This window comes from Chenopodium album, chromosome 2, assembly GCF_948465745.1.
Source record: "Chenopodium album chromosome 2, dcCheAlbu1.1, whole genome shotgun sequence".
NCBI lineage: Eukaryota > Viridiplantae > Streptophyta > Magnoliopsida > Caryophyllales > Amaranthaceae > Chenopodium > Chenopodium album.
In genome coordinates this window covers 82,802,662-82,825,119 of record NC_137835.1, presented here as the reverse complement: position 1 = coordinate 82,825,119, position 22,458 = coordinate 82,802,662, and the positions used below count along the sequence as shown (strand labels likewise).

General features: G+C 34.3%; 4 protein-coding genes across 4 annotated transcripts; all 4 read left to right on the top strand.

Annotated features, from left to right (window-relative positions):
* The first annotated feature begins 1,013 nt into the window (after positions 1 to 1,013).
* On the top strand, positions 1,014 to 7,710 carry LOC145603858 (MLO-like protein 1). The gene is made up of 14 exons (XM_081659836.1): positions 1,014 to 1,460; positions 1,578 to 1,635; positions 2,124 to 2,332; positions 3,191 to 3,307; positions 3,416 to 3,476; positions 3,819 to 3,913; positions 4,453 to 4,527; positions 4,664 to 4,752; positions 4,837 to 4,886; positions 5,802 to 5,842; positions 6,321 to 6,530; positions 6,646 to 6,713; positions 6,808 to 6,868; positions 7,011 to 7,710. The coding sequence occupies exons 1-14, from the start codon at positions 1,332 to 1,334 to the stop codon at positions 7,230 to 7,232; spliced, it is 1,485 nt and encodes a 494-aa protein (XP_081515962.1). The 5' UTR covers positions 1,014 to 1,331; the 3' UTR covers positions 7,233 to 7,710.
* A 611-nt stretch (positions 7,711 to 8,321) lies between these two features.
* On the top strand, positions 8,322 to 12,614 carry LOC145590649 (adenine DNA glycosylase-like). The gene is made up of 7 exons (XM_081647070.1): positions 8,322 to 8,851; positions 9,756 to 9,815; positions 10,033 to 10,152; positions 10,231 to 10,328; positions 11,187 to 11,722; positions 11,816 to 11,922; positions 12,308 to 12,614. Exons 1-7 carry the CDS (start codon positions 8,447 to 8,449, stop codon positions 12,395 to 12,397), a joined length of 1,416 nt encoding a protein of 471 aa, XP_081503196.1. The 5' UTR covers positions 8,322 to 8,446; the 3' UTR covers positions 12,398 to 12,614.
* A 211-nt stretch (positions 12,615 to 12,825) lies between these two features.
* On the top strand, positions 12,826 to 14,762 carry LOC145590639 (uncharacterized). Its single transcript, XM_081647061.1, has 6 exons — positions 12,826 to 13,074; positions 13,191 to 13,287; positions 13,840 to 13,915; positions 14,006 to 14,193; positions 14,302 to 14,374; positions 14,502 to 14,762. The coding sequence occupies exons 1-6, from the start codon at positions 13,046 to 13,048 to the stop codon at positions 14,654 to 14,656; spliced, it is 618 nt and encodes a 205-aa protein (XP_081503187.1). The 5' UTR covers positions 12,826 to 13,045; the 3' UTR covers positions 14,657 to 14,762.
* An 857-nt stretch (positions 14,763 to 15,619) lies between these two features.
* LOC145590631 (uncharacterized) lies at positions 15,620 to 22,140 on the top strand. The gene is made up of 6 exons (XM_081647053.1): positions 15,620 to 15,844; positions 16,012 to 16,104; positions 19,254 to 19,479; positions 19,697 to 19,785; positions 20,919 to 21,020; positions 21,776 to 22,140. Exons 1-6 carry the CDS (start codon positions 15,767 to 15,769, stop codon positions 21,935 to 21,937), a joined length of 750 nt encoding a protein of 249 aa, XP_081503179.1. The 5' UTR covers positions 15,620 to 15,766; the 3' UTR covers positions 21,938 to 22,140.
* Positions 22,141 to 22,458: the final 318 nt, after the last annotated feature.

Sequence of the window (22,458 nt, the reverse complement as noted above, 5' to 3'; positions counted from 1 at the left end):
TTTTTTTTTTTTTTTTGACGGAAATGATGTCTACATACACAAGCGTATCTTCTACGTTCTACCAGCAATTATTTTAATATAAGCATAATTGCATTAGTCTCATACGTTTATAAAGTAATTTTTAACTTTTATTTTACATATATAAATTGTGTAAAAGAAAAAATATATAAACTGTGTAAAAGGAAAATATATTCATTATTAGTAAAACTAAAAAGTCATAAGACATTTATAAAAAAAAAATTAAATTTAACCAGCACATAATATATTGAATCAAATACAAAATACCCTTCAAATAAATTATGACAAATGCACACTATGATAAGTATAATCATTCCGTCTATCAAAAGAATATATATAGAGAAATAGCAATTCATGTCGATATGTTTAAGCTACTTCTTGGGTAAATGTTGATAGATTCACATTTGAAATTTAGTTTCTATTCACATTTTACAATTAAGAATCTTTAAATTATTTCTAATAAGAAAAATATAGTCAGATGAAATCTTGTTTACTTTGATTGATGAGGACTTTATGATATTAAAGTTTTATAATACATTTGTGATTTGGGATATTAACTATCTAAAATACTACGTGTAGATAAAAATGTCAAAAAAAAAATGGTGTATTAGGAAAATATTATGTAAAGCAAAAATATAAATAAATATTAGATTTTTTTAAAGTGTTTTACCTGGCTCACTCTTTGAGTTAATCCGGATTCGAGGATCAGTTTTTGGTGGTTAATTTCCAATTCCCTCCCAATCGAATATGAGTCCTCCTTAGCAAATGCAGTCTCAATCACCACTGCATTAACATCCAATTGATGACGAATAGACTAATAAGATGACACTTAAATCCGGATCAATGGACAACAGTTTAAACACATGAACCTCATTAATATTTTCGGAAACAAGACAATTAAGACAGCAACTTCTGAGGCCCATATAGCATTAGTCCCAATCACTTTTTCATTTTGTCCATTTTTCTCTTTTTGGCAGTTGTTCTTCAAATTCCCATCATTTTTTAGTTGTAAACTCAAAAGCCTCCATAATAATTAATTATAATACTTGCAATAATTACTTCATATAATCTGTAATTTTTCTCTGATAATTATAATTATAATTGCTTTGTTAATTCCATAATCACCGCCATCTAAAACAAAATATAAAATCCAGTTGTATGTTTATTCCGCGTTTGGTTGATTCATTTGACCCCACCAAAATCACATACTTTCATTCAACGGAAACAAATCTCCTGTGATTTTCAGACCCAACACAGGGTATTACAAATACAAAGTTTTGAGGAGAGAGAAAGTGAAGGAAGAGTGAGTGAAAATGGCGAATGCAGAAGAAACTGAAGAAATGAGTTTGGAGTTTACACCAACTTGGGTTGTTGCTGTTGTTTGTTTCATTATTATCGCCATTTCTCTTCTTGTTGAACGATGTATTCATTATGGTGGAAAGGTAAATTTTCCCCAATTTATTTTTTTTATGTTTATTTTTATTGATTCCCAGATTATGTTTGATAGTGTTGATGATTTGATTGATTTTTAATTTTTGATGGTGGGGTTTGATTTACAGTTATTGAAGAAGAAAAATCAGAAGCCCCTTTTTGAGGCATTGCAGAAACTTAAAGAAGGTAGAAATTTGATCTTTTTTTTTGGGTTAAAGTTATCAACTTTTAAGGTTGTTCTTTTTGTTTTGTGGGGTTTTGAATTGAAGAATTATTGTGTTTGTTTTTTTCTTTGATGGGTTTGTTTTGATTCTAAATAATTGGGTTTTTTTGAAAATAGATACTGTAATTAATTTGAAGTTTGTGTTAATGAGTTATTGTCTTTTCATTATTTGCCATTTTCAACTTTATATCTTATCAGGATTAGTAACTGATGTCAATTGTTTTAAAAAGTTGGGATTTTATGTTGGAATTTTCGGTTTTCGAATATGAATAGGGGAATATTTATAGCTTTATGTTGGTAACTAAGGTGTTTTTTGCCTTTTTATTCATGTGTTTCCAGAATTAGTTACTAATGTTTATTCATTTTAGGAAAATGAATGTTTTTCTTTGTTAAATTGTGGGTTTTGAAAATTGGGTGTAAATCTGATGAGGTTGTGTGGAATGGATGACAGAATTGATGCTTTTGGGGTTTATATCCCTAATGCTGACAGTATTGCAAGGGGCAATCTCTAAAATGTGTATTCCTGAGAAATATGTCAGGAATATGCTTCCTTGCAGTCTTAAAGACAAAGAGGCACCGGCGGTGGTTGAGCACTTAGGCAGGCTCCGGCGGCTTCTGTCTGAAGCGGCCGTATCTCAGTCTGCATATTGTGCCAGCAAGGTAATGTTAATTCTAAATGCTGTATTTCACATTATACTAGTGTATCGCTGTTCTCTTGGATTTTTGTTCGTGGGTTCATTGTTGAGAAGTAATCTTTAGCTTTTATTTGTATATTAATTGTTTCTGTTTGCATTATTGATTCTATATTGTTTGTTATTGAACCCACAATTTATGCCATGATCTGTGGTTAACATTTCATGTTGTTGACTATTATTCTTCATAGGAGTCAAACTTATGCCAATTTATTGGTTACATACTACATAGTGGATGATGTTTGGTCATATTTTATTGTTCTTTGAAAATTATTGCCATTTTATGTAATTGTTAATTGTCAACAAGCAAGTGGCCTTTAAATGATTTTTCCTGTCTGTTTGTATTTCTTGTCATTATATTTCGTGTCATTTAAGTCTTTAAGGGTGAAGTTTAGTTTCCCTGGAGTAGGATTTGGATCTTCTGCTTTCTTATTATTTTTTTTCAAATTGGTTGGAAAGCCACGATTAATAAGTTTTTCTGCAATCAATGCAAATGACTGAGATTGGTTGACATGAATTTTAAGTTCACGTTGGTCTGGAGGTCAGTTGTTTTTGGTAAAGGAGGATCTCAAAGTCTATATTCTAACAGAATCCAATTCCCGCAATGTGACTTATACTGAAACACCAATGCATGAAGCCGAAATTTAACTTTTTTTTTATTTTTTTTTTTATTTTGCATTGTGACAATTGAGAATATTTTTCAGTTAGTTCACTAATTACTAGTAACTTATATATGTTCTTACTGCTAAAAGCATTTGGTGACCTGGATGTCTCCGGCTCTCCGCCCTTGAGAGTATTACTTATCATTTGTTACCTTTGTTTGCAGCACAAAGTTCCCTTTTTATCCGTTGAAGGGCTTCATCATTTGCATATCTTCATCTTTGTTTTGGCAGTCGTTCATGTCACTTTCTCTGTCTTGACCGTCGTTTTTGGGGGAGCAAGAGTATGTATTTAGTCTTATTTATGCTCTTTTACTGCTGTTCAGTCATTGTGATGTTCTTTCATGCTGTCAAGTGGTTTGATTTTTGCTGATGTATATTCTATGTGACAGATACGGCAATGGAAGCATTGGGAAGATGCTATTGCAAAGGAGAATTATGATACAGACCAGGGTACGAAGTAGCATAAATAATATTTCTTGCTGTTTTCTTGTTACTTGGCATTATGTCGCTCTTCCCTTGTTTGACTTAAAAAAAAAAAAAAAAAAAAAAAAAAAGAGAAAGAAAAGAGAAGAAATGAGGGCCACTCTTGTAGGATATAATGCAATTTTAAGCTGTTTGGAAGGCACATTGGGTGGTCACTTTTCTTGTTAACTGTATTTGGAGTAACTCCTGCGAAAGTTATGTAGTGATTTTTTTGTTAGGAAGAAAAATAATGTATGGAAGTATTTGAAGCATTTGTGTACCATACTACCATGTTCATTGATCTGAACTGTTGACCATTCTTTTGTGCAGCTTTGAAACCTGCAGTCACCCATGTCCATGACCATGCATTCATACGTGATCATTTTGTGGGTGTTGGTGAAAAATCTTCTATCTTGCGGTGGATGGTAAGCACGTTTTGTTTTCATTGCATGATGGGTGCTCAAATTAAATGTTAAGTATAGACAATGCTCAATATTATTTCACTAAAATTTAAGTGTTACGAAGTATCTTTTAAGGCTTTTTGCCATGTAGGATGTGTTCTTTGATTTAAAAATTTTAAATTCTTAAATTTAATATATGGAATAAATTACCCCGTTATTCTCTCTAGTCACTGCAATATTCGTTAGCTGTAGATATTTATAGCTGCATTTAAAGTGAAAACTCTTATGGTTACTGCGTGACATTCTGAATGAGAGACAATGGATTTTTGCTATTTACTAGATGCATGTTAATCTCTGGAAAGCCATCTATCAATCTAAGTTGAGTTATCAGTTTCTGCTTGCGTTTGTAAACTTTTATTGTCAGTTGTTGCAAGATCTTGACTTATTCTAGCTATGAATACCATTATGAGTTATAACTTTCTTGTATAATTGAAGTCTTATCAACTCAGAATTACTACTTTATTGTCTAGAGAATGATTGGAATTGTATTGGTTATTTTTCAGCATTCTTTCATCAAGCAGTTTTATGGAGCAGTGACAAAAGCAGATTACCTGACATTGCGCATGGGTTTCATTATGGTACGCTTTTCTTATGTGTTTAATTGCATTTTCTGCATGTTGATGTACTTATTTTACAGTTTTGTTTCTAGCATGTATTTTATGATCACAATATACCTATCATGTGCTGACTAGATTAGTAATGATTTTATTTCAGACACATTGCAGAGGAAATCGCAAATTTAATTTTCACAAGTACATGATTCGTGCACTGGAAGATGATTTTAAGCGGGTTGTTGGTATAAGGCAAGTGGTATATCTCATGTAGAATGTCAAAATTTTGGCAGCTTTTTAGAATTCTGGACTGAGATTCTGATTTGTGTGATGCAGCTGGTATCTTTGGGTATTTGTGATCATCTTCTTGTTGCTGAATGTCAACGGTATGAGTTTTAGTATTCTACCCTAAGCATCTTTTTGTTTATAATGTATGGAAGTTTTTTTTTTTTTTTTGGTTATGTACAGTATAATATTTGCTACCTTTTCCAGTTCTTTCTTTCAAAAATATATATCAGCTAATCAGCTTATCTTTGGCATTTATTCATGTACTAGATTTTGCTTTCATTTCTTCCATAATTTTCATTATTTCGTTGAAAATTTAGTCGCACAAAGTAATCGCTGACATAGTTGGAGCTTAAGTGTTTACTGCTTTAAGGTTTGACTATTCAATTTAAAATGCTTGCTGTTAGTGTTTTTGACAACAATAGCATTATAAACATTGGCTTCTGAGGATTTTTAGTCATTATGTTGTGTGGGATAATATTTCTGTTCAACAAAATCATGCTAATTTGCTTGATATTGTGCTAGATAGCACCCCTCCCCTGTTTACCTAATAGTTCAACGGTTCAACCGTTTTGGAGTTGATTTTCTGCCTTATAGTCAATTTGGTTGTTGTAATCACAGTTCACCGTGTTCAAATTGTTTTGTTATCATTGTCCCCTGGATTTATTTTCGCTGTTTTACTTTTATCAATATGTTTATTCTAGACTAGTAGAGATGTAGAGGCATAGAGCCATTATCATTATTTTTACTTCTGCAAACCTTACTACCTTTGTTTCTTATTTTTTTGAGAGTTGACAACTTGACAATTTCGACTATTAATCAAGCTCGCCTTAAATTATGTTGCTTTCTCTAATTTCACCTTAAGAAAACAAAGAAAAAGAATACATGAAACACCAGCCCACTCCTTGTTCTCATAATCATCATTATTTATTCTAAACTCTAGTATTGATTTATTGATCTCCGGATTTTTGTTTATTTTTTTAATCTTATGTCTGTACTATTGTACTTCTTTGCAGGTTGGCATACATATTTCTGGATAGCATTTATTCCGTTCATTGTAAGTTTCACACTCCTTTTAGGGAACATCTCAACCTTATACATCTGGAAATAAAATAGGGTGATCTAGTTTCACTTTTCTTTTTTCCTCAAGTCTTTTAAACAATTTTCTACATCTTTTATGTGTTTTGATCTTCCTTAGTTCCTTCTGATAGTTTTTTATTCTTGTGCTGTAAAGTGGCACCCTTTTTTTGATTGTGTTACATTGACCAGTTTCAGTTCATTTTGTATGAGACCTCTTTTCACCTCTTAATTTTTTCAACGATCGAGTTACTTGCCAATAGATTTTCTTTCAGACAAACCTATAAGTCTGAGTGCACTGACTTTTCTGTTGTATCGTTTTTGACTGCGCATTGATATATTGTAAAGTCTTGCTTAGGAACCTTGTCTGAAAACCAAAGCGATTTTGGTCTTGCTGCTATAATATAATGTAGCCTTTTTCTTTATAAACCTTTTCTCTGGTTTTGAATTGTTTTCAGCTTCTCCTTGCCGTGGGAACAAAACTGGAGCATGTTATAACTGAGCTTGCTCATGAAGTTGCTGAAAAACACGTCGCCATAGAAGGGGACCTTGTGGTAAAGCCTTCTGATGAACATTTCTGGTTCAGCCGACCTCAGATTACCCTATTCCTTATCCACTTCATACTATTCCAAAACGCATTTGAGATAGCATATTTCTTTTGGATATGGGTGAGCTGCTGTTTCAAGTCTTTTTGGTTCTTGAAATTACTAACTGCCTTTTTGGTTTATATACTAACTTTAAAATTTTCTCTTTCGCTGTCCCCTCTGTCCTCAAAAATTGCAGGTGCAATATGGTTTCGACTCCTGTATTATGGGACAAGTGCGGTATATTGTACCAAGGCTCATCATTGGGTAAATACTTGCTTCATTTCTGCTCAAATTCTTGTCATAATCTAGACATCTTATGTTCATCATCATGTTATTTTTTTTTTCCAATTCTTTGCAGCGTTATCATCCAAGTTCTGTGTAGTTACAGCACTCTACCTCTCTACGCAATTGTTACCCAGGTATATTAATTTTGTGCAAAATTTTGCTCCCACTTGTCTTATATGAAGCTCTTCCTTCTGAAATCTGCTAGTGTTGCAAATATGTCACATAGTTTTACCTATTAAACATATTTTTTTTGGTATCTTTTGTAATATTATGAAGATGGGAAGCAACTTTAAGAAGGCAATATTCGATGAACATGTACAAGCCGGTATTCTTGGATGGCGTGAGAAAGTAAAGAAGAAGAAAGGTTTGAAAGGGTCGGTTAATGGCTCCACAACAGGCGAGACATCTACTGATGAGGGTTCTGCAACGAGAATTCAGATGGCAAGACTTATCCAGAAGGGCAAGGAAGGGAATGAGATTCAACCAAGTAGCACATAAGGAAATACTGTACTGGTTGGTACTCATTTTAAAGAAAGCAGTATAAACCATTGGTTGGAGTGAGTAGCGAAAAATTTAACCTTGTGCATTGCAAGTTTTGAGATGTGGTTTGGCGAAAACCTTTGATCTTTGGAAATGAAGGGGTCATTTTGATGTGTTTTATAGGCGGTAGGAAGTACATTTAGAACAATATTGGTATACGTATTACTGCAATTTTGTTTCCCATGATCTTGGATGATCGTAGGGTACACAGGTCTGTCGTGTAAGACTGAGACTGTAAGTGTATAACCATATCATCTAGCCAATTATTTCGAGTATCATGACTTGAATTATGTATTAGTATATTGCTTAATGCGTACAGCTATAGCAACTTTGTATTAGGAGATACTGTGTACATTAATCTTATACAATTACTGTTGTATTTTTTTCTTTGGCAAAAACGATTATTGTTGTTAGTAAACAAGACTCTTTTTATTTACAGTGTTTATGTTCCTGATTTTTAGCATACCTAAGTTTACTTTGTTTTGCTGCGTTTTCTAGTTTGGCAAGCCCTTGCAATGAATAATCTTTCTTGCTTCTGTTTAAAGACAGTGTAAATGTGACACTTTCTGCAATTCATCAGTGATGTACTGATGTTGCATAGAACTATAGAAGTGAGTAAATCAAACCATTAATTTGTACTCAAAATTATGCTAATATAACTAACTACACCATTACCATATAACATTATAAAACATAAAAACGTCAAGTATATAACTAACTCCTAATAATACAACTATATAAGTAGCATTTACTAATCCGCAATAAAGAGATGAGTAGTTATTTCAAATTTGCTTATTACTATCAAGTACATACAGAGTGATATTTGTTTGATGTATAGTGAGCTGCAAAGGTAATGATGTAGACGAGTTTCAATCCAACAAGTTTTGAATACCAACGCAAATATATTAGGTACTCCCTAATTTACATTCACAAAGTTACTACCAATCGACATTATGAATTGTGATTAATGATTTACTCAAATCAAATCTTATTAATACAACCAATTCCATTTATAAACCCTTTCCACATTCTTTCTCCACCAAAACTCCACTATTGTAGCTCTCTTCTCCATTTTTGGGCGGGAAACCAAGAACCTCCTTTCAACTTCAAAAATTATTCCCCTAATTTCTCTCTCCTTCTTTCCTCAATTCATTCCTTCAATACCCATTTCCATGTCCAAAACCCCCACCAGAAAAACCCTAAAAAATGGCTCAATTTCCTCAACAAAATCCTCTGAAATCACCTCCATCAAGAGGAAACGAGTTGTCAAGCCGAAGAATACTTCAAACAATAAAGGGCAAAGTGAAATTGAAGATATTGAGGATTTATTGAAGTTTAATGAGGAAGAAATTGCAGAAATTAGGGTTTCTTTGTTGGAATGGTATGATAAAAATAAGAGGGATTTGCCTTGGAGGAGATTGAAAGATGATGATGATGGAAAAGAGATAAAGGCATATGGGGTTTGGGTTTCGGAAGTGATGCTGCAACAAACTAGGGTTGCTACTGTCATTGATTATTTTAATCGTTGGATGTTGAAATGGCCCACCCTTTATCATCTTTCTCTTGCTTCTCTTGAGGTTGTTCTTCTTAATCCTCTGCTTTTCTTATCATATTTGTAGTTTTTATTAATTTTAGTTTGTGTGTATTGCTAGAAAACATTACTCGTTTAGTCTTGTGTACTATTTTTAGATGTGTGGGAAAAGTTGGAATTTTTTTTGAAGTAACAATGTAGTATGATTGATTATTTAAATGTCATGTGATTCTTGTCAGTTAAATTGAGCAACTAAGAGAGTGGAGAATGACTTGATCATTGTAGTGGGTTTTAAAGTAAATTCTTGTTATATCGTTATTATGAAGAGTTGAGACAGTGTGACAATTATTTTGCGATTAAAGGAGGTGCCTTTAATGAGTTTTGGATATTGGGTAATGAGGAAAGTAGATGCATTTTTCTGGAAGAGATGGAAATTTATGGGGGTCATATGGTCTAGTTATAAAGTTTGAGTCTTGGATGCTGAGATGAACTGGGGATTCAATCTATGTCATGCTGTTTGCTGATGTTATGTAACCTATTTGACCTTGTTTATTTTGAAGTGGGTTTGCTTGTGAGTTGTGATTTATCTCTATAACTCTATAAGCCAGTTGAACTATTTTGACTGAGTTGCAAACCTCTGGAGTTGCTCCGATTAAATGTAAGAGAGGGGCAAGTACTTGTCTTTGGGGCATTATAAATTTTAGCTATCTTGATATTGCATGGACATCCATGTTTAATTCTCAAGTTGCAAATTAATGCGTGTTTGCATCATAATTTGACAGACGAAACTTTAGTGAAATTGCTGTATATAATTTGAGATTTGGATCATTGTCCATCAATGATCTTGTTCTGATCCAAGTAACATAACAGTTCGTTGACAAGCTTGCAATTTTGCATAAGGTTGGTATATGTCCTCATTGGTGAATTTAAATAGTAGTACTTCTTTGCAGGAGGTGAATGAAATGTGGGCAGGTTTGGGATATTACCGACGAGCAAGGTATTTGTTAGAGGTAAGCACTAAGCACATAACCTCTGCTTTCTATCTTTCTTTTGTATTCATTTATATTTCTTTCTCTTTGTGGGTTTGTTGTTCATGTAATTTCTCAAATATTGATGGGATTTCTTTGGTTTTTCAAGCAATACCTTTAATTGGTTTCAGTATAATGACTTATATTGACGGAAGAGGGCCTGCATGATAGGCAGCTGACTCCTTTTAATTGCCTATAGGGGGCAAAAAAGATTATTGAAGAAGGTGGGAATTTTCCCAGAACAGTCTCTTCTCTAAAGAAAGTCCCTGGCATTGGAGAATATACAGCGGGTGCCATTGCCTCTATTGCATTCAATGAGGTGGGACTTACATATAATTGAGTGTTTATGTTTTCTTATAAATCTAATCTGTCTGACTGCTTGAGCTCACTATTTTAGGCTGTGCCTGTCGTAGATGGAAATGTGGTTAGGGTGCTCGCTAGACTGAAGGCTATATCTGCAAATCCAAAAGACTCGGTGACTGTAAAGAAATTTTGGTGAGTATTTATGTGCAGCCCTTTTTTGTTGACAAATGTTTTCTTCAAATCATTTTCTGGTAATTGGAAAGTGGTAAAGCAGAGTGGATTAATGTCTGTGCTCATGCAATACTAGAGGTTTCTGCAACTGTGTTCAACACTTTTTGGTTATATGTGACTTAGGTGTACTGAAAGTTCTCATCATGATTGTTTGTGCTCTATCATATCCAAGGCTGAACTACATGACAAATGGACCCTGATTTTGTAGCTCACTAGGTTGAGTATCTCATCTCATCCTTCAACTTATTGTCCAATCAGGACTGTTTAAGATGTTTTGTGATGATTATATGCATATGAGATGATTATATTTATAGCTCAAACATAGTTTAGCCATAATCTAATGTTAGTTTTCCACTATTACTCATTGATCCAAGTATGTGAATGTTTCAGGGGTATATTGTGTCACACTTGGAATTTGCCCTTTACTAGTTACCACTGAGGCGTAAAGATCCATTTTTTTTAGTATTAAATAAAAATTCTTAAAAAAGTAATGGACTGAAATAAATGGCTCATTGAACTGAGTATGTGTCTTTTTCTTAAGTAGGAGACTGGGGAGTTGTTTTAGCCTTTCAGGCAGGAACTCTATTACATTCCTTTTTGTTAGTGCAGGGGTAAACTTGTGTACACTTGACTCCCTACCTTGCAGTGGGCAGGAGTCCAACCTTCTTTAGGGCATTGGGATGATGTTAATGCTGAAGTAAAATGTTAAAAATTGATAATTATGGATTAGGAAATTTGAAATAAAGGGAATATTATAAGGTGTTCTTGGCATTCTGTGATCTTAATATTACTTCAGTTGCTGACACGAGTCTTTGTCAGGAGTTTAGCAGGCCAACTAGTAGATCCTCATAGACCTGGAGAATTTAACCAGGCACTTATGGAGCTTGGTGCTACAATATGCACACCAACAAGCCCAAGCTGTTCTGAATGTCCCATTTCAGCTCAATGCCATGCATTAACACTATCTCGGCAGGGTGGTTCAGTTACCGATTATCCACTGAAAGTTGTTAAGGCTAAGCAGAGAAATGAATTCTCTGCCGTATGTGTTTTGGAGGTGACAGAATCCCATAGTCTGCTAGAAAACAACCAGAAATCTAGACACTGCCTTCTTGTAAAGAGGCCTGATGGAGGCTTGCTAGCTGGCCTTTGGGAGTTTCCATCTGTGCTACTGGGACAGGAATCTGAAACAGCGATTAGAAGGAAAGCAATTGATAAGTTCTTAAAAACATCATTCAATCTTGATGCAAAGAAAACTTGCAAAGTGCTTTTAAGAGAGGAAGTTGGAGAGTACGTCCACATATTCTCTCACATACGGCTGAAGATGTATGTTGAATACTTGGTCATACATCTAAAAGGTATGATTCGTTTCTTCTTCCTGCTCTTTACTATCCCATCACCTGACTGCTTTGACTATTATTTTTAAAAGTTTTGATTCCGTGTTATTGAAGGTGGGCTGAAACTCCTGCAAAGTGTGCCTGATGAAGGAAATATGATCTGGAAATATGCTGACAGCAAGGAACTTTCAAGCATGGGTCTGACATCTGGTGTTAGGAAGGTATTGCTTTGCCCTCTTTGTTCTTAATCTCCTTTGTTTTAAATATTCAAAAAAACTGCAGTTAGAAAAGAATATCTGTACTAAAAAAAAAGATTGCTTTTCTTCTTCGCTGAGTGAACTTGTAGTTGAACTTGTTGCTGGCATAAAATAGTCTGAAGTGTTATTTTTCCTCGTCTTTGTTTGGTCTATTTGGGTCTGTTGAATAAATATAACACATCAAGTCATCTTACCAAAGTACTTTAAAATTTGGGGTTGTTTGTAAATAAAAGGTGGGATTAATTAAAGAAGTTGGGTGAAACTTGGGTTAAATCGTCAGTTCTCTTACTTTCTTCACACCAACACTAGACACCTAGTTATGATTGACCTTTTTCTTTCACTGCTGCAGGTTTACACCATGGTTCAGCAATTCAAAGAAAACAGCTTGACTGCTGTAACTCAAGATACTAAACAAACAAAATCGAGAAAGCAAAGATGATTAAATTGTACATGTATGCCTTTGCTGGCATGGAACAATACTTTCTGATTTTTTTTTTTGTAAATTTGGTATTGGCAATGGGTCAATATATTATTCTTCGCTCAGAAGATATGTATTTCAAGATTTCCAACAAAGATATGGAGTACTGAGTATATTTTTTCAACACTTCTAATCATTCATTAATGCACCTTAAGCTGGAAAATAGCGCCTTCTGCTAGAGGCAATTTTTTTTAAGATGCAGTTTGCACGTGGAAATCAGGTGTATGCAAAGGCCTAACAGAACAAAAAGAAATGGACCTAAGAATTTGGCCTTCACAGGTTAGGAACTCTTTGTGGGGTCTATTTCTAGCCTCAAAGGAGAGATTATAACAGACAAAATAAGAAAGAGAAAATAATCTGATTTAAATTTCAGTGGCATATATATTTTCCAAAATTCTGTGGATATTGTCTCCTTCGGCTCTGCCCCTCCATACATTCTGCATTCAGTTGATACAGAAACTCTTTTTTTCCTTTTTTCTTTGTCATAAGACTAAGAATACAGTTCAGTGATTTTAACTGAATATCGAAAAATTTTATGTGACTGATAATTAATAAGAGCAACTTATTGGATTAATTAACTGCTGCACTCAAGAGAAAACTTAAGTGCAGATGGCATTAGCGCCTGTTGGAGTATCAAGGTTCTGTAAATTCCTTAATTTGCCTACGTTTTTATCCAGTGGTAGTCTCTTAGCTGCTCCCTTTCGTTCTCTTTTGATGTACTAAGGTTTATATTCTACATATGACGATACTGCAGGATATCTTTGTTTAAAGCTGCCTCTTTAGACATTAATGGAAGCAACTGGGTTTCAAGTGGTTGCTCAATAGCTCCTCCATCAGCTGATGCTACCAGGGTATGCGTTCCCTTTTCAGTTGACTCTTGTTGTTTCCTGCAGAAATTAACTTGTATTCTTGCCCTTTTATGCTTTTTAGAGGACTACTGTGATTTTTCTTGTTTTCTACTTATCAGTTTAATATGCTATAGATTGTTTCATCTGTATGAGTATTAGATTTAACTGACACATTTGTAATCTGTGTTCCAGCTGATTTATGTCTTGTTATCTTCACCTGATTTTGCCTATTATGACTTTTTTTTTTATTTTTTAGAACTATTTTTTTGCTGAATTTTACTGATCAAGTCTGATTTCTACAAACTAGTTATCATATAATGACACCGATTTCTTTACTTTAAAAAAGATGTCATCTTAGCTCCAAGCTTTAATATCATCCTTTTTGAGTTTCCAAAATGTAGACTCTTATTTTATATCAATCATTCGTAAACAAGACTAAAACATTTGGAATTTGGATGGCTTTTTGAAATTAATCTAAACATGAAATTGATCTTCTTGTGTTGCAATAAACCATTCTTAAATATGCAAGTCACTGACCTATTACAGCTGGTTTAGCTTGTGGTTCTCAAATCAGCTACTCAACGTAAACACATTGCTTGTTCAGCCGTTCAAGAATCATCCACTCCTACTGGTAATCAGTTTCTCTTCCTGAACCTCGCTCAAACCAGCCAACCTTTTCTTGGCGCTTTGATTGACAAAAAGTTATGTTTATTTTCCTTAGTTTCTGCTGAGGCAAAGGAAGAAAAGGCAGAAGCGAAACCAGCAGCTGCCAAGCCAAAAGCTGCAGCAAAAGCTCCTGCTAAGAAATTGCCTGAATTGATGGAGGAAGATGTTATTCCTGATCTCAGATCAGCACTTGAAGCTCAAGATGATATAACAGATCTCGAACTAGCCTATAAGGACACTACAGTTAGTCTTCTGCATCCTATGCATGATTGCATTCATAATTGATAGCAAAGCTTACAAAATTTAAGAACTAAATCACCCCTATTTGATTTCTTGATGTAAAATGAGCAGTTAGAAGGTTCATTTCAGCAAAATGGCATAGCCTACTCATTCTGGGCCTTTTTTCCTGATGGAGCACTAACAGGTAGTTTACTGTCTTCAGCTTTCTTCGATTCTCATTTTCATTTGCGTGCAACATATATAGGTATGATGCAATGTAACAAAGGAAGTAAATGCTATATTTCTTGCTTAATAACTCTTTTTTTGAACAGGTCCAAAGGGATTTGCACTTTCCTCGTATGGCTCGGAAGTGAGCACTGTGGAACCATTTCTTATCGACGAGAAGAAGATCACCTCAAAACATGTAGTGTTCTGGGTTTTGAAGCGACTGGCTGCACAAGGCATCATTCCAGTGTGGGAACAATAAGTTGCTTATCAATGAATGTTGTTCAATCTATAAAATCCAAATTTATAATTTATCTTGTATAAGATCCTTTGTTAATAATATACCAAGTGCAAAAAATTATTGTTCACGTTTTGCTTACAACTTGATTCATTACTCAAAATTAACCATTTTGGATCACTATGACTGTACAAGCAATCAGCCAAAAGCTAAAGGTGATTTCCCTAATAATATGCCTCATAGCATTTTCATATCTATACTTATATATTAAAAAACGTCTTAAATTAAGAGTCTTACCATCTTAGCCATTTATTAATTATGTTTTTTAATCCAACAAAATTATAATTAACTTAAATAAGTTAATTTATGTCTTATTACACTATTAGTTTCCATTATGTAATGATAGAATTTGACAACTAAAAAATATTTATAGCTAGACTTAAACTCGAAACCATCAAGTCTTACTATCTAAGCAGTCGAATTTGATTAGCAAATTAAACAAGTACAAATTAGGGCATTGTCCGGGCCACACACTAGTTTTACTTTATTACACCGTAATAAGTTTTAGTTGAGTAGGATTGATGATACAGAAAAATGATGAGATCTAAAATAATTTGTGAGAGTAAAGTTGTGATTTTCATGGACATTTGTACTAGAGAGTGATTTTTAATTATCCAAATAAACTTGATTGCAAAGAATGTCGATAATGTACTCTCACGCTCGACTTGTACTTTAGTACTTTGTCCGTTTATTTTAATTGTAATGTTGAAATTTTACACTTGACAAAGTGCATTTTAAAAAGTCAAACTATTTAAAGTTTATGTACCGAAACGAATCTAACAAAGTACCACAAATATATGACTAATATGAGGCATGAGTGAGAGTAAGACTGTAAGAGTGAGTAAAACGACGTCGCAACAAGGGTCACACTTACACACTACCGCGCTGAAGCCTGAATAATCTTCAACCTCTTTTTGGGGCGCCAATACTCGGAATTTTTTCCAGAGAAACCTCTAAAAATCAAATTTTAATTTTTTTTCCTTTTAAGTCAAGGATTTTGATTCCTAGAAATTGCAGAATTGTAACATTAATTATTTTTCTTGAGGAAATTAAAAGCGGGAAATTTGGTCGAAAATGGAGGGAAAAAAGAAGCAATTGAAGCCAGAAAGGCAACCCCTCAAAACCCTTAATCATATTTCTTGGAAAGAAAAGGTGAAAATCCTTCAATTTTACGCTTAATTATTAACTGGGTTCCGTTTAATTTTGATGGGTATTCTTCAATTTCTGTTAATTTTCCTTGAATTTTGATCTGATATTTTTTTTACTGGAAATAATTTCATTTTGGTAATCTGGGTTTATTTGTTTGTGTGGAAGAATAGTTGAAGGAGAGCTGTTATCGGAGAGTAAAGGAGGATAGAAGCCGGCTTCTATGGAATTCTAGATCACCTCTTCTTCAATCCTCTGACCAAAAGGTTTGTTCTTCCACATTATCATATCACTCATGATTGATTCAAAATGGGTTGTTGTATTGTTTTTATATGGATTGTATGTTGTTGTATAGTTTTTATATGGATTGTTTGTTAATCCGACTTTTTATTTTACCTCATGTACCTGTGCCGGATACTTGACACTTGACATTGGTATGACAATCACTTCAGTTTGTGCCAAAATTAGGCAAGCATTTCATAAAATGGCCGACACTTCTAGCTTGAGTCCGAGTAACATGTAATTTTTGTGTCTGAATGTACTCAAAAGGTAGCAGTGTATATATTGATAGATTGTGATAAAACTGATGATCACATATAGGACATTTTCTATCTAAAGCTACTAATTTAGGAATCATTTGGATTTTGAAGTGCTTGAGAAAATGAAAGTTTTACTGACATAGGTGGCTAAGAATCAAGGGTACTAGGGTTAGGTGGGTGGTGAGGGGCTTAACGAATCACAGTGGTCTCCAAAGAGGGGTTCCTTATTGAAGTAAGGGAGTGGTAAATTTTATTGCTACTTGCTAGGCATGCTCTTGGCGGTCCCAACTCACCTTCAGCAAGGGAAAAGGTGGTAGAGAATAGTAGAGAGTAGAGACTAGAGAGTCAAGATTGTTACAAACATATATATGAAGAAAGTTGAATAAAGTGTCTCGACTTCATCTTTCTGTCTTGCACTCTTGCATGTCATTTGTGCCTTACAAAGTTACAATAGTTGCCTATGTCCCTAACAGGGTAAAGTCGTATCCCCTAATCAAAAGTAATACCTAAATCCTCTAACTAAGGTAGATAGGGAAGTAGGGTCGATCTCCATAGGGAAACAAGTCTTTTTACTCCTAATTAATTATTATAATCTAAATTATTTAAGTAACCAATATTTATAATTAAGTAAGAAACTAAACTACTAAGGTTGAGAATGGGAAGAAAACAATATATGAAAGGATCTAGGGCATAGGTTCACCAATAAATAATATTCCATGGTAAAACATAGTAATCAATCATTGACATTGCATAAATAACATGATTAACAGACTCTCGCAATTTATTAATCAACATAAATCTAACAGGCTCTCGCAATTTACTAGATCTAAGTTCTTATTGAAAATAGCCTTTAATATCAAATTAACATCTGCTCGATTCATCAATTTAATATTGCTATACTTTTACAAGCCGCAATTGTAAAACATTAAAACAATCCAATAAGAAATTATCATGCAATACCAATAATCAATAATAGTCAATCATCAATGCATCATCAATTAACCAAATTGTAAAGGGCTCTCGCTACGTATTACAGTCACACAATTAATTTACCGGTATTAAATCTCATCTCTCGAATCTTGACTTAACCATTTATAAATTAACTTGCCTATTGAAACTAGACCTAAACATTAATTCTCATCTCTCGATTCTTGAATCAATATTGCCAAACTCATGCATAAAAGATAGGCCTAATCTAGTCACAGAGCATTAAATCAATCAATAGGAAATTAATCTAGCACTGATAATCAACAACAATAATTTACCCCTTCATATTATTTATTAGATCCCCATAAACCCTAGAAATTAAACTACTCACACATATTAAAAACTAAACTAATCAAAGTAATAAAATAAATCATGATGAAAGGAATAAAATAAATAACTAAGATTAAGGGAAAAGGAATCGTTACCAAAATAAATCTGGAATTAATGAAAGAATTAAGAACAAAGGTTTAGAGAGAGATTAAGAGAGAGAGAAAACTAAGTAGAGAGAGAAAGTCTAAGAAAGAAGGTCTAAGAAAAAAAAGTGAAATTAATCGTCCTAAAAACGTACTTAAACAAAACTAAAACAACTCTTAATTAGAAACTAATTGCTCGACAAAAGAGCCTTTCCAGAAACACGCGCCCGATCGGGCTAGAGGCCGCCCGATCGAGCTAGCAGCTCACCCGATCGGGCGCGCCTTTGGCCACGCACCAGCACACATCTTGCGCGCCTTGCCCGATCGAGCTAAGCTGCCCGATCGGGCCCTTGCTTCACCTCGAGGCTCGGAGCTTCGATTGGGCTTATTTCTTCGGCCCAATCCGGATATCCACTTAGGGTCTTGATCACTCGGCCCATATACCTCGGTATCCCGATTACCGAGCCCTTAATCACCGGCTCTCACCGGTCTTGGGCTCCAAAAGTGGTCGTGTCCTTCTAGCTTCCGTAGTCGATCCAATAGAGCCCGGGAAAATGCTCCAAGAGTGCAATTTCCTGTAAAATACAACTAAAACTACGAAAACACTAGAACACACAAAATTAGTAATAAAAGTGGCCCGAAAGAGCCAAAAACACTACTAATAACGACCACGGGACGGGGGTAAAACACTATATAAAATGGACATATCAGTCCCTATGAATGCGTTGTGCTGGGTATTTCTGAAACTTCAAGGGTGTTGTCTGTATGACCTCAGCAGTCAGCATTTCTTTATCTAATATAGGATAGACCCGAAGATGAAGGGGGTTGATTATATTGTTAGGCAGTTAGGCTATGCTCTTTGTGGTTGTATCTGACATCAATTTGTTGCTTGATTGCAAAGGTGAGGTTTATAGGATATAGTCTGACACTGATATACTTTAATGAATTTTTTGGGTAGTGGTAGAACCTTTTTCTCGTGGCCATCTTACAGGTACAAAGTGTAAGCTGTGTAATGGGATGTATTACTAGCTTACTATATAAAAAGTTTATATTGTTTCATTCATGCTATTGGTGGATGTAGTCTGCTTTGAAATGCCAAAATTAATCATTTTTACATTTATATACAGAAGTCTGTAGCCTGTGTTTGAAGTCTTTTGATTTATTTTCAAAATCCTGGAGTGAGATCATGGTTACATTAGGCCATTAGGGGGTTTGGTAATTGGCATACTTTATGGATCAAATTTCTTTTTAAAATAGAAGAAAGCTGATTTCAACCCTCTTGCTTGCTCTTCTGTGTGCTTACTGCTTATACTTATTCCTCGATAGAATGTTACTTTTTTGTGTAACTTTTATGTTTAATTTCTTTTATCCAAAATTATAATCTCTTCATATACATCAGAAGATTTTTTGAACTTAGTATTGTTAGTAAAATTAGAAGATGCCTTCACTCATTTTTGCTTAATGCATTGTTTGCAGGATTTCATCCACTCTGCTGTCAAGGATATATTCTCTGATGAGTTAAAAAAATTAAAGAATCAGCGTTCTGATGCTTCAGAAATCCCAAGTTCATTGTCTGGAGAAGATGATATTTTATGGGAATATGACGGTCCCCATACAGCTGATAAAAGTGAATGTGAAGAGATATTGCTAGAAATGCAAAGGATCTTCTATGAGGATATCGAGTTGGAGTTGAGTCAAAAAGGTAAGCCGCATCCCTTCTCAAAAGGAAGAGGAGCAAGTTAATGTTGGCTTTCCTGGAACACTTTTGACATTGGTAAAATACTGTTTATCTGTTCACCCTCCCCCCCCCCCCCCTCCCTCCCCCCAAAATTAACTTATTAGAAGAAATAAAAATGAGAAACCGGGTTTGATAGTGCAGAAAGTGTTTTGAGTCTGACATTGGTTTTAGCCTTTCCCAGAAGCAGAGAAATCCATTGTTTTGGAGGATGAAGAGGACGAGTATTTGGCTTTGGCACTCGATCAATATATGCAGTTAAATGATGGGAAGGTATGTCATTGATAAGTAGAGTGATTAAAAAAATTACTTATGGCAGTTTTAGTTGCGTTATCTTTGATCGAGTGCCATTATGTTGGGAATATTTTCATTTGGTTGTTGCCAATCTTTTTTTTTTGTCTGGTTTTTGGTACTTGTGGATTGTCTGATTTTAGGAGTGATAATGTGGTACCCTGATGATCAAGAACTGCTGCTGCCTTATCCATGTAATTTACCTTCAATTTTTTTAATTGACTTGTTTAGATCCATTGAAAGCATTTCTTATTCCATGTTTTTAGGCAAACTAGCAAGGACTTTCCAACATCTAAATCTATCAGATTGCTTAAACAAAAAGCTCAAAGCTACTTTTGAGATTTCATGGATAAGGGGTTTATTATGTGGAAATAAAAAGGTATAATGGTGCAATGTCCTCAAGAGACAAAATCCCAATTCAATCATGCTCCTTTCATTGCCCACATTAAGGGATCCCTATTCCCCATTATCTTAATCTGTGTTGTATCAATATTTATCAAATAAATATGAATCACTTAAGGTCAGGTACTTGTGACATGAGAACGTGGAAAAAGGAGTTGCTTCTCCTAGGTCGGCACATATATATTTTTGCATTTTAGAATTGATTTGGTCAAAGGCTCAAAGCATTTATATGTAATAATTTGATTGTGTGCATCATGACAATAATCGAGGATCATATATGTTGTACAGTGCTTTGATACACTACTAAAATTAATGACTATCACCTACTTGTATCTATCAAGCTTTTGGTTTTAGTGCAATTTGCATAATAATGTAGTCAGATGAATAAAATACGGAGTACCACTTAAGTTATGGGAAATTGTTTAACTGTGTTATTTCCTTAAAATCTACATCTGCAGTAATTTTCTTCAGTGCCCGCATAATGTAATAAGTTTCTTTCACCTTTTATAGTTTGGAATATTTAGTTGGACATTTCATATGAGGCAATTGTCAAAGTTCACATTTACATAAAGTAATGAGGCAATTGCCAAAGTTCACATTTACATTAATCTGGCTATGGGTTTTTCTGCAAGATATTTTTTTTTCCAACCCCCTGATTAGGGTTCTGGAATTTGTTCTTATTTTGCCTTACTATTCTTCGATTTGTATGGAAGGAACACGTCTGGTGCCCAATCTGCAAGAAAGGAGAGTTACAAGAGAATCACCATCTTATATATTGCAAACTTTGCCAGTTAAATCTCAACAAAGGAGATGAGGTACTGCAATAATCACTCTGGCTTCACTCTTTATTCTGTTCTATCTTGCACAAGCACATCAACAGAGCATGTTGCATATAGATCAAGGCTTTGTAGCGTGACCTATAGGAGTTGATAATGTTAGTGAGTCTTTCCTTGATTTATCTATTTCAGAACCAAGTAGATGTTGAATATTGATCAAGCTTACTGTCAGTTGGTCATTGCTTTGCTCAGAAGCTCAAAAGAATAGGGCATTAGTTGGTGGTTTTATTGTTGATGAACCCGGGGACCTTGTTTTTCTGGTTGTTTCTAATATAAAAAAAAAATAGTATCTCGCTTCATAGGGAGTAGGAATGACAATGGACCAGGATCCAATCCAGACCCTCTCGGATCCTTCTTTTGGTCCTTTACACACACACACACACACACACACACACACACACACACACACACACATGGATCTTGCTAACAAATGCCCCCGAGGCATTAGATAGCTATTTAAAATACTTCTTAAAATGGTATTGATTTGGGAATGCATGTCAAATCAGGCGTTGATCGATGTAATCAATGTTTATTTCACTCTAATATTTCTATTTTTAGTTATCTTATCCTACTTATATTGCCATGCTCAAGTTAACGTATAATGTTCCTTTTAGGACTAGGATTACATACCAGCTCTGTTAGACTGTTATAGACTAAGAGCTTTCTGCTTAAATGTGATTATTTGGTCAAAATCTTACCTAATTATCCATTTATCATTTCCTTCTGCCTCATAGGTTAATTTGAGCTTGTTAAAAGATCGACTAGCAGAAGCTCTTGAAGAACATCTTGATAGAGGCTGCCGATTAAAACCTGAGTTCTGTATCGAGACTGTATTTGATCTAACCGCGCTGTACATTCAATGTCAGCATTGCAATACATTTGAGGTTGTGATGTAAGGACTTTGTTTAATACTTCGTATTGTACGATAGTTAAAATTGAAAATTACATGTAACGTTGGGTTTTTTTTTTTGCTTTTCTTTTCATTTTTTAAGGAGTTTTGTGTTGTTACTATTGTAACAAGTTTTCTATGTCCTATGTATGACGTGCTGTAGATTGTTGTTATGTTTTGTTACTCTAATTCAAATTCCTTGTTACCTAACCACCCTCTCTCATATGAACAAAATATATACCTTTTTTTTTTTTTTTTTATTCATAGTGATCATAGTTACAACAGCAAAGCACTCATTGCCAGATTGACTTTGCCTCTAATCAATGTCATCCAACATCCATGTTATTTAGTCAATACTAAGATGATTTGTCTCTCAGCATTATCATCTAATACTCGTGTAATTGTTCGATTAATTTTAGATGATTCAAAGTCTATTATATCGATAGCTTTTTGGCCGAGGAAAAAAAATATTATGAATATTTAGATGTTTATACGATAGCTATCGTACATAGCATCTACAACGGATCT

Excerpts from the sequence above, each read along its gene's own strand:
- LOC145590639 (XM_081647061.1), top strand. The coding sequence starts at position 13,046 with ATGGCATTAGCGCCTGTTGGAGTATCAAG. Across the intron at positions 13,916-14,005 it reads AGAATCATCCACTCCTACTG|TTTCTGCTGAGGCAAAGGAA; the intron begins GTAATCAGTTTC and ends TATTTTCCTTAG. Across the intron at positions 14,375-14,501 it reads TCCTGATGGAGCACTAACAG|GTCCAAAGGGATTTGCACTT; the intron begins GTAGTTTACTGT and ends TTTTTTGAACAG.
- LOC145590631 (XM_081647053.1), top strand. The coding sequence starts at position 15,767 with ATGGAGGGAAAAAAGAAGCAATTGAAGCCAGAAAGGCAACCCCTCAAA. Across the intron at positions 16,105-19,253 it reads TTCAATCCTCTGACCAAAAG|GATTTCATCCACTCTGCTGT; the intron begins GTTTGTTCTTCC and ends CATTGTTTGCAG. Across the intron at positions 19,480-19,696 it reads GTTGGAGTTGAGTCAAAAAG|AAGCAGAGAAATCCATTGTT; the intron begins GTAAGCCGCATC and ends AGCCTTTCCCAG.
- LOC145590649 (XM_081647070.1), top strand. The coding sequence starts at position 8,447 with ATGTCCAAAACCCCCACCAGAAAAACCCTAAAAAATGGCTCAATTTCC. Across the intron at positions 9,816-10,032 it reads GAGCAAGGTATTTGTTAGAG|GGGGCAAAAAAGATTATTGA; the intron begins GTAAGCACTAAG and ends AATTGCCTATAG. Across the intron at positions 11,923-12,307 it reads TGACATCTGGTGTTAGGAAG|GTTTACACCATGGTTCAGCA; the intron begins GTATTGCTTTGC and ends TCACTGCTGCAG.
- LOC145603858 (XM_081659836.1), top strand. The coding sequence starts at position 1,332 with ATGGCGAATGCAGAAGAAACTGAAGAAATGAGTTTGGAGTTTACACCA. Across the intron at positions 1,461-1,577 it reads GTATTCATTATGGTGGAAAG|TTATTGAAGAAGAAAAATCA; the intron begins GTAAATTTTCCC and ends TTTGATTTACAG. Across the intron at positions 2,333-3,190 it reads CTGCATATTGTGCCAGCAAG|CACAAAGTTCCCTTTTTATC; the intron begins GTAATGTTAATT and ends CTTTGTTTGCAG.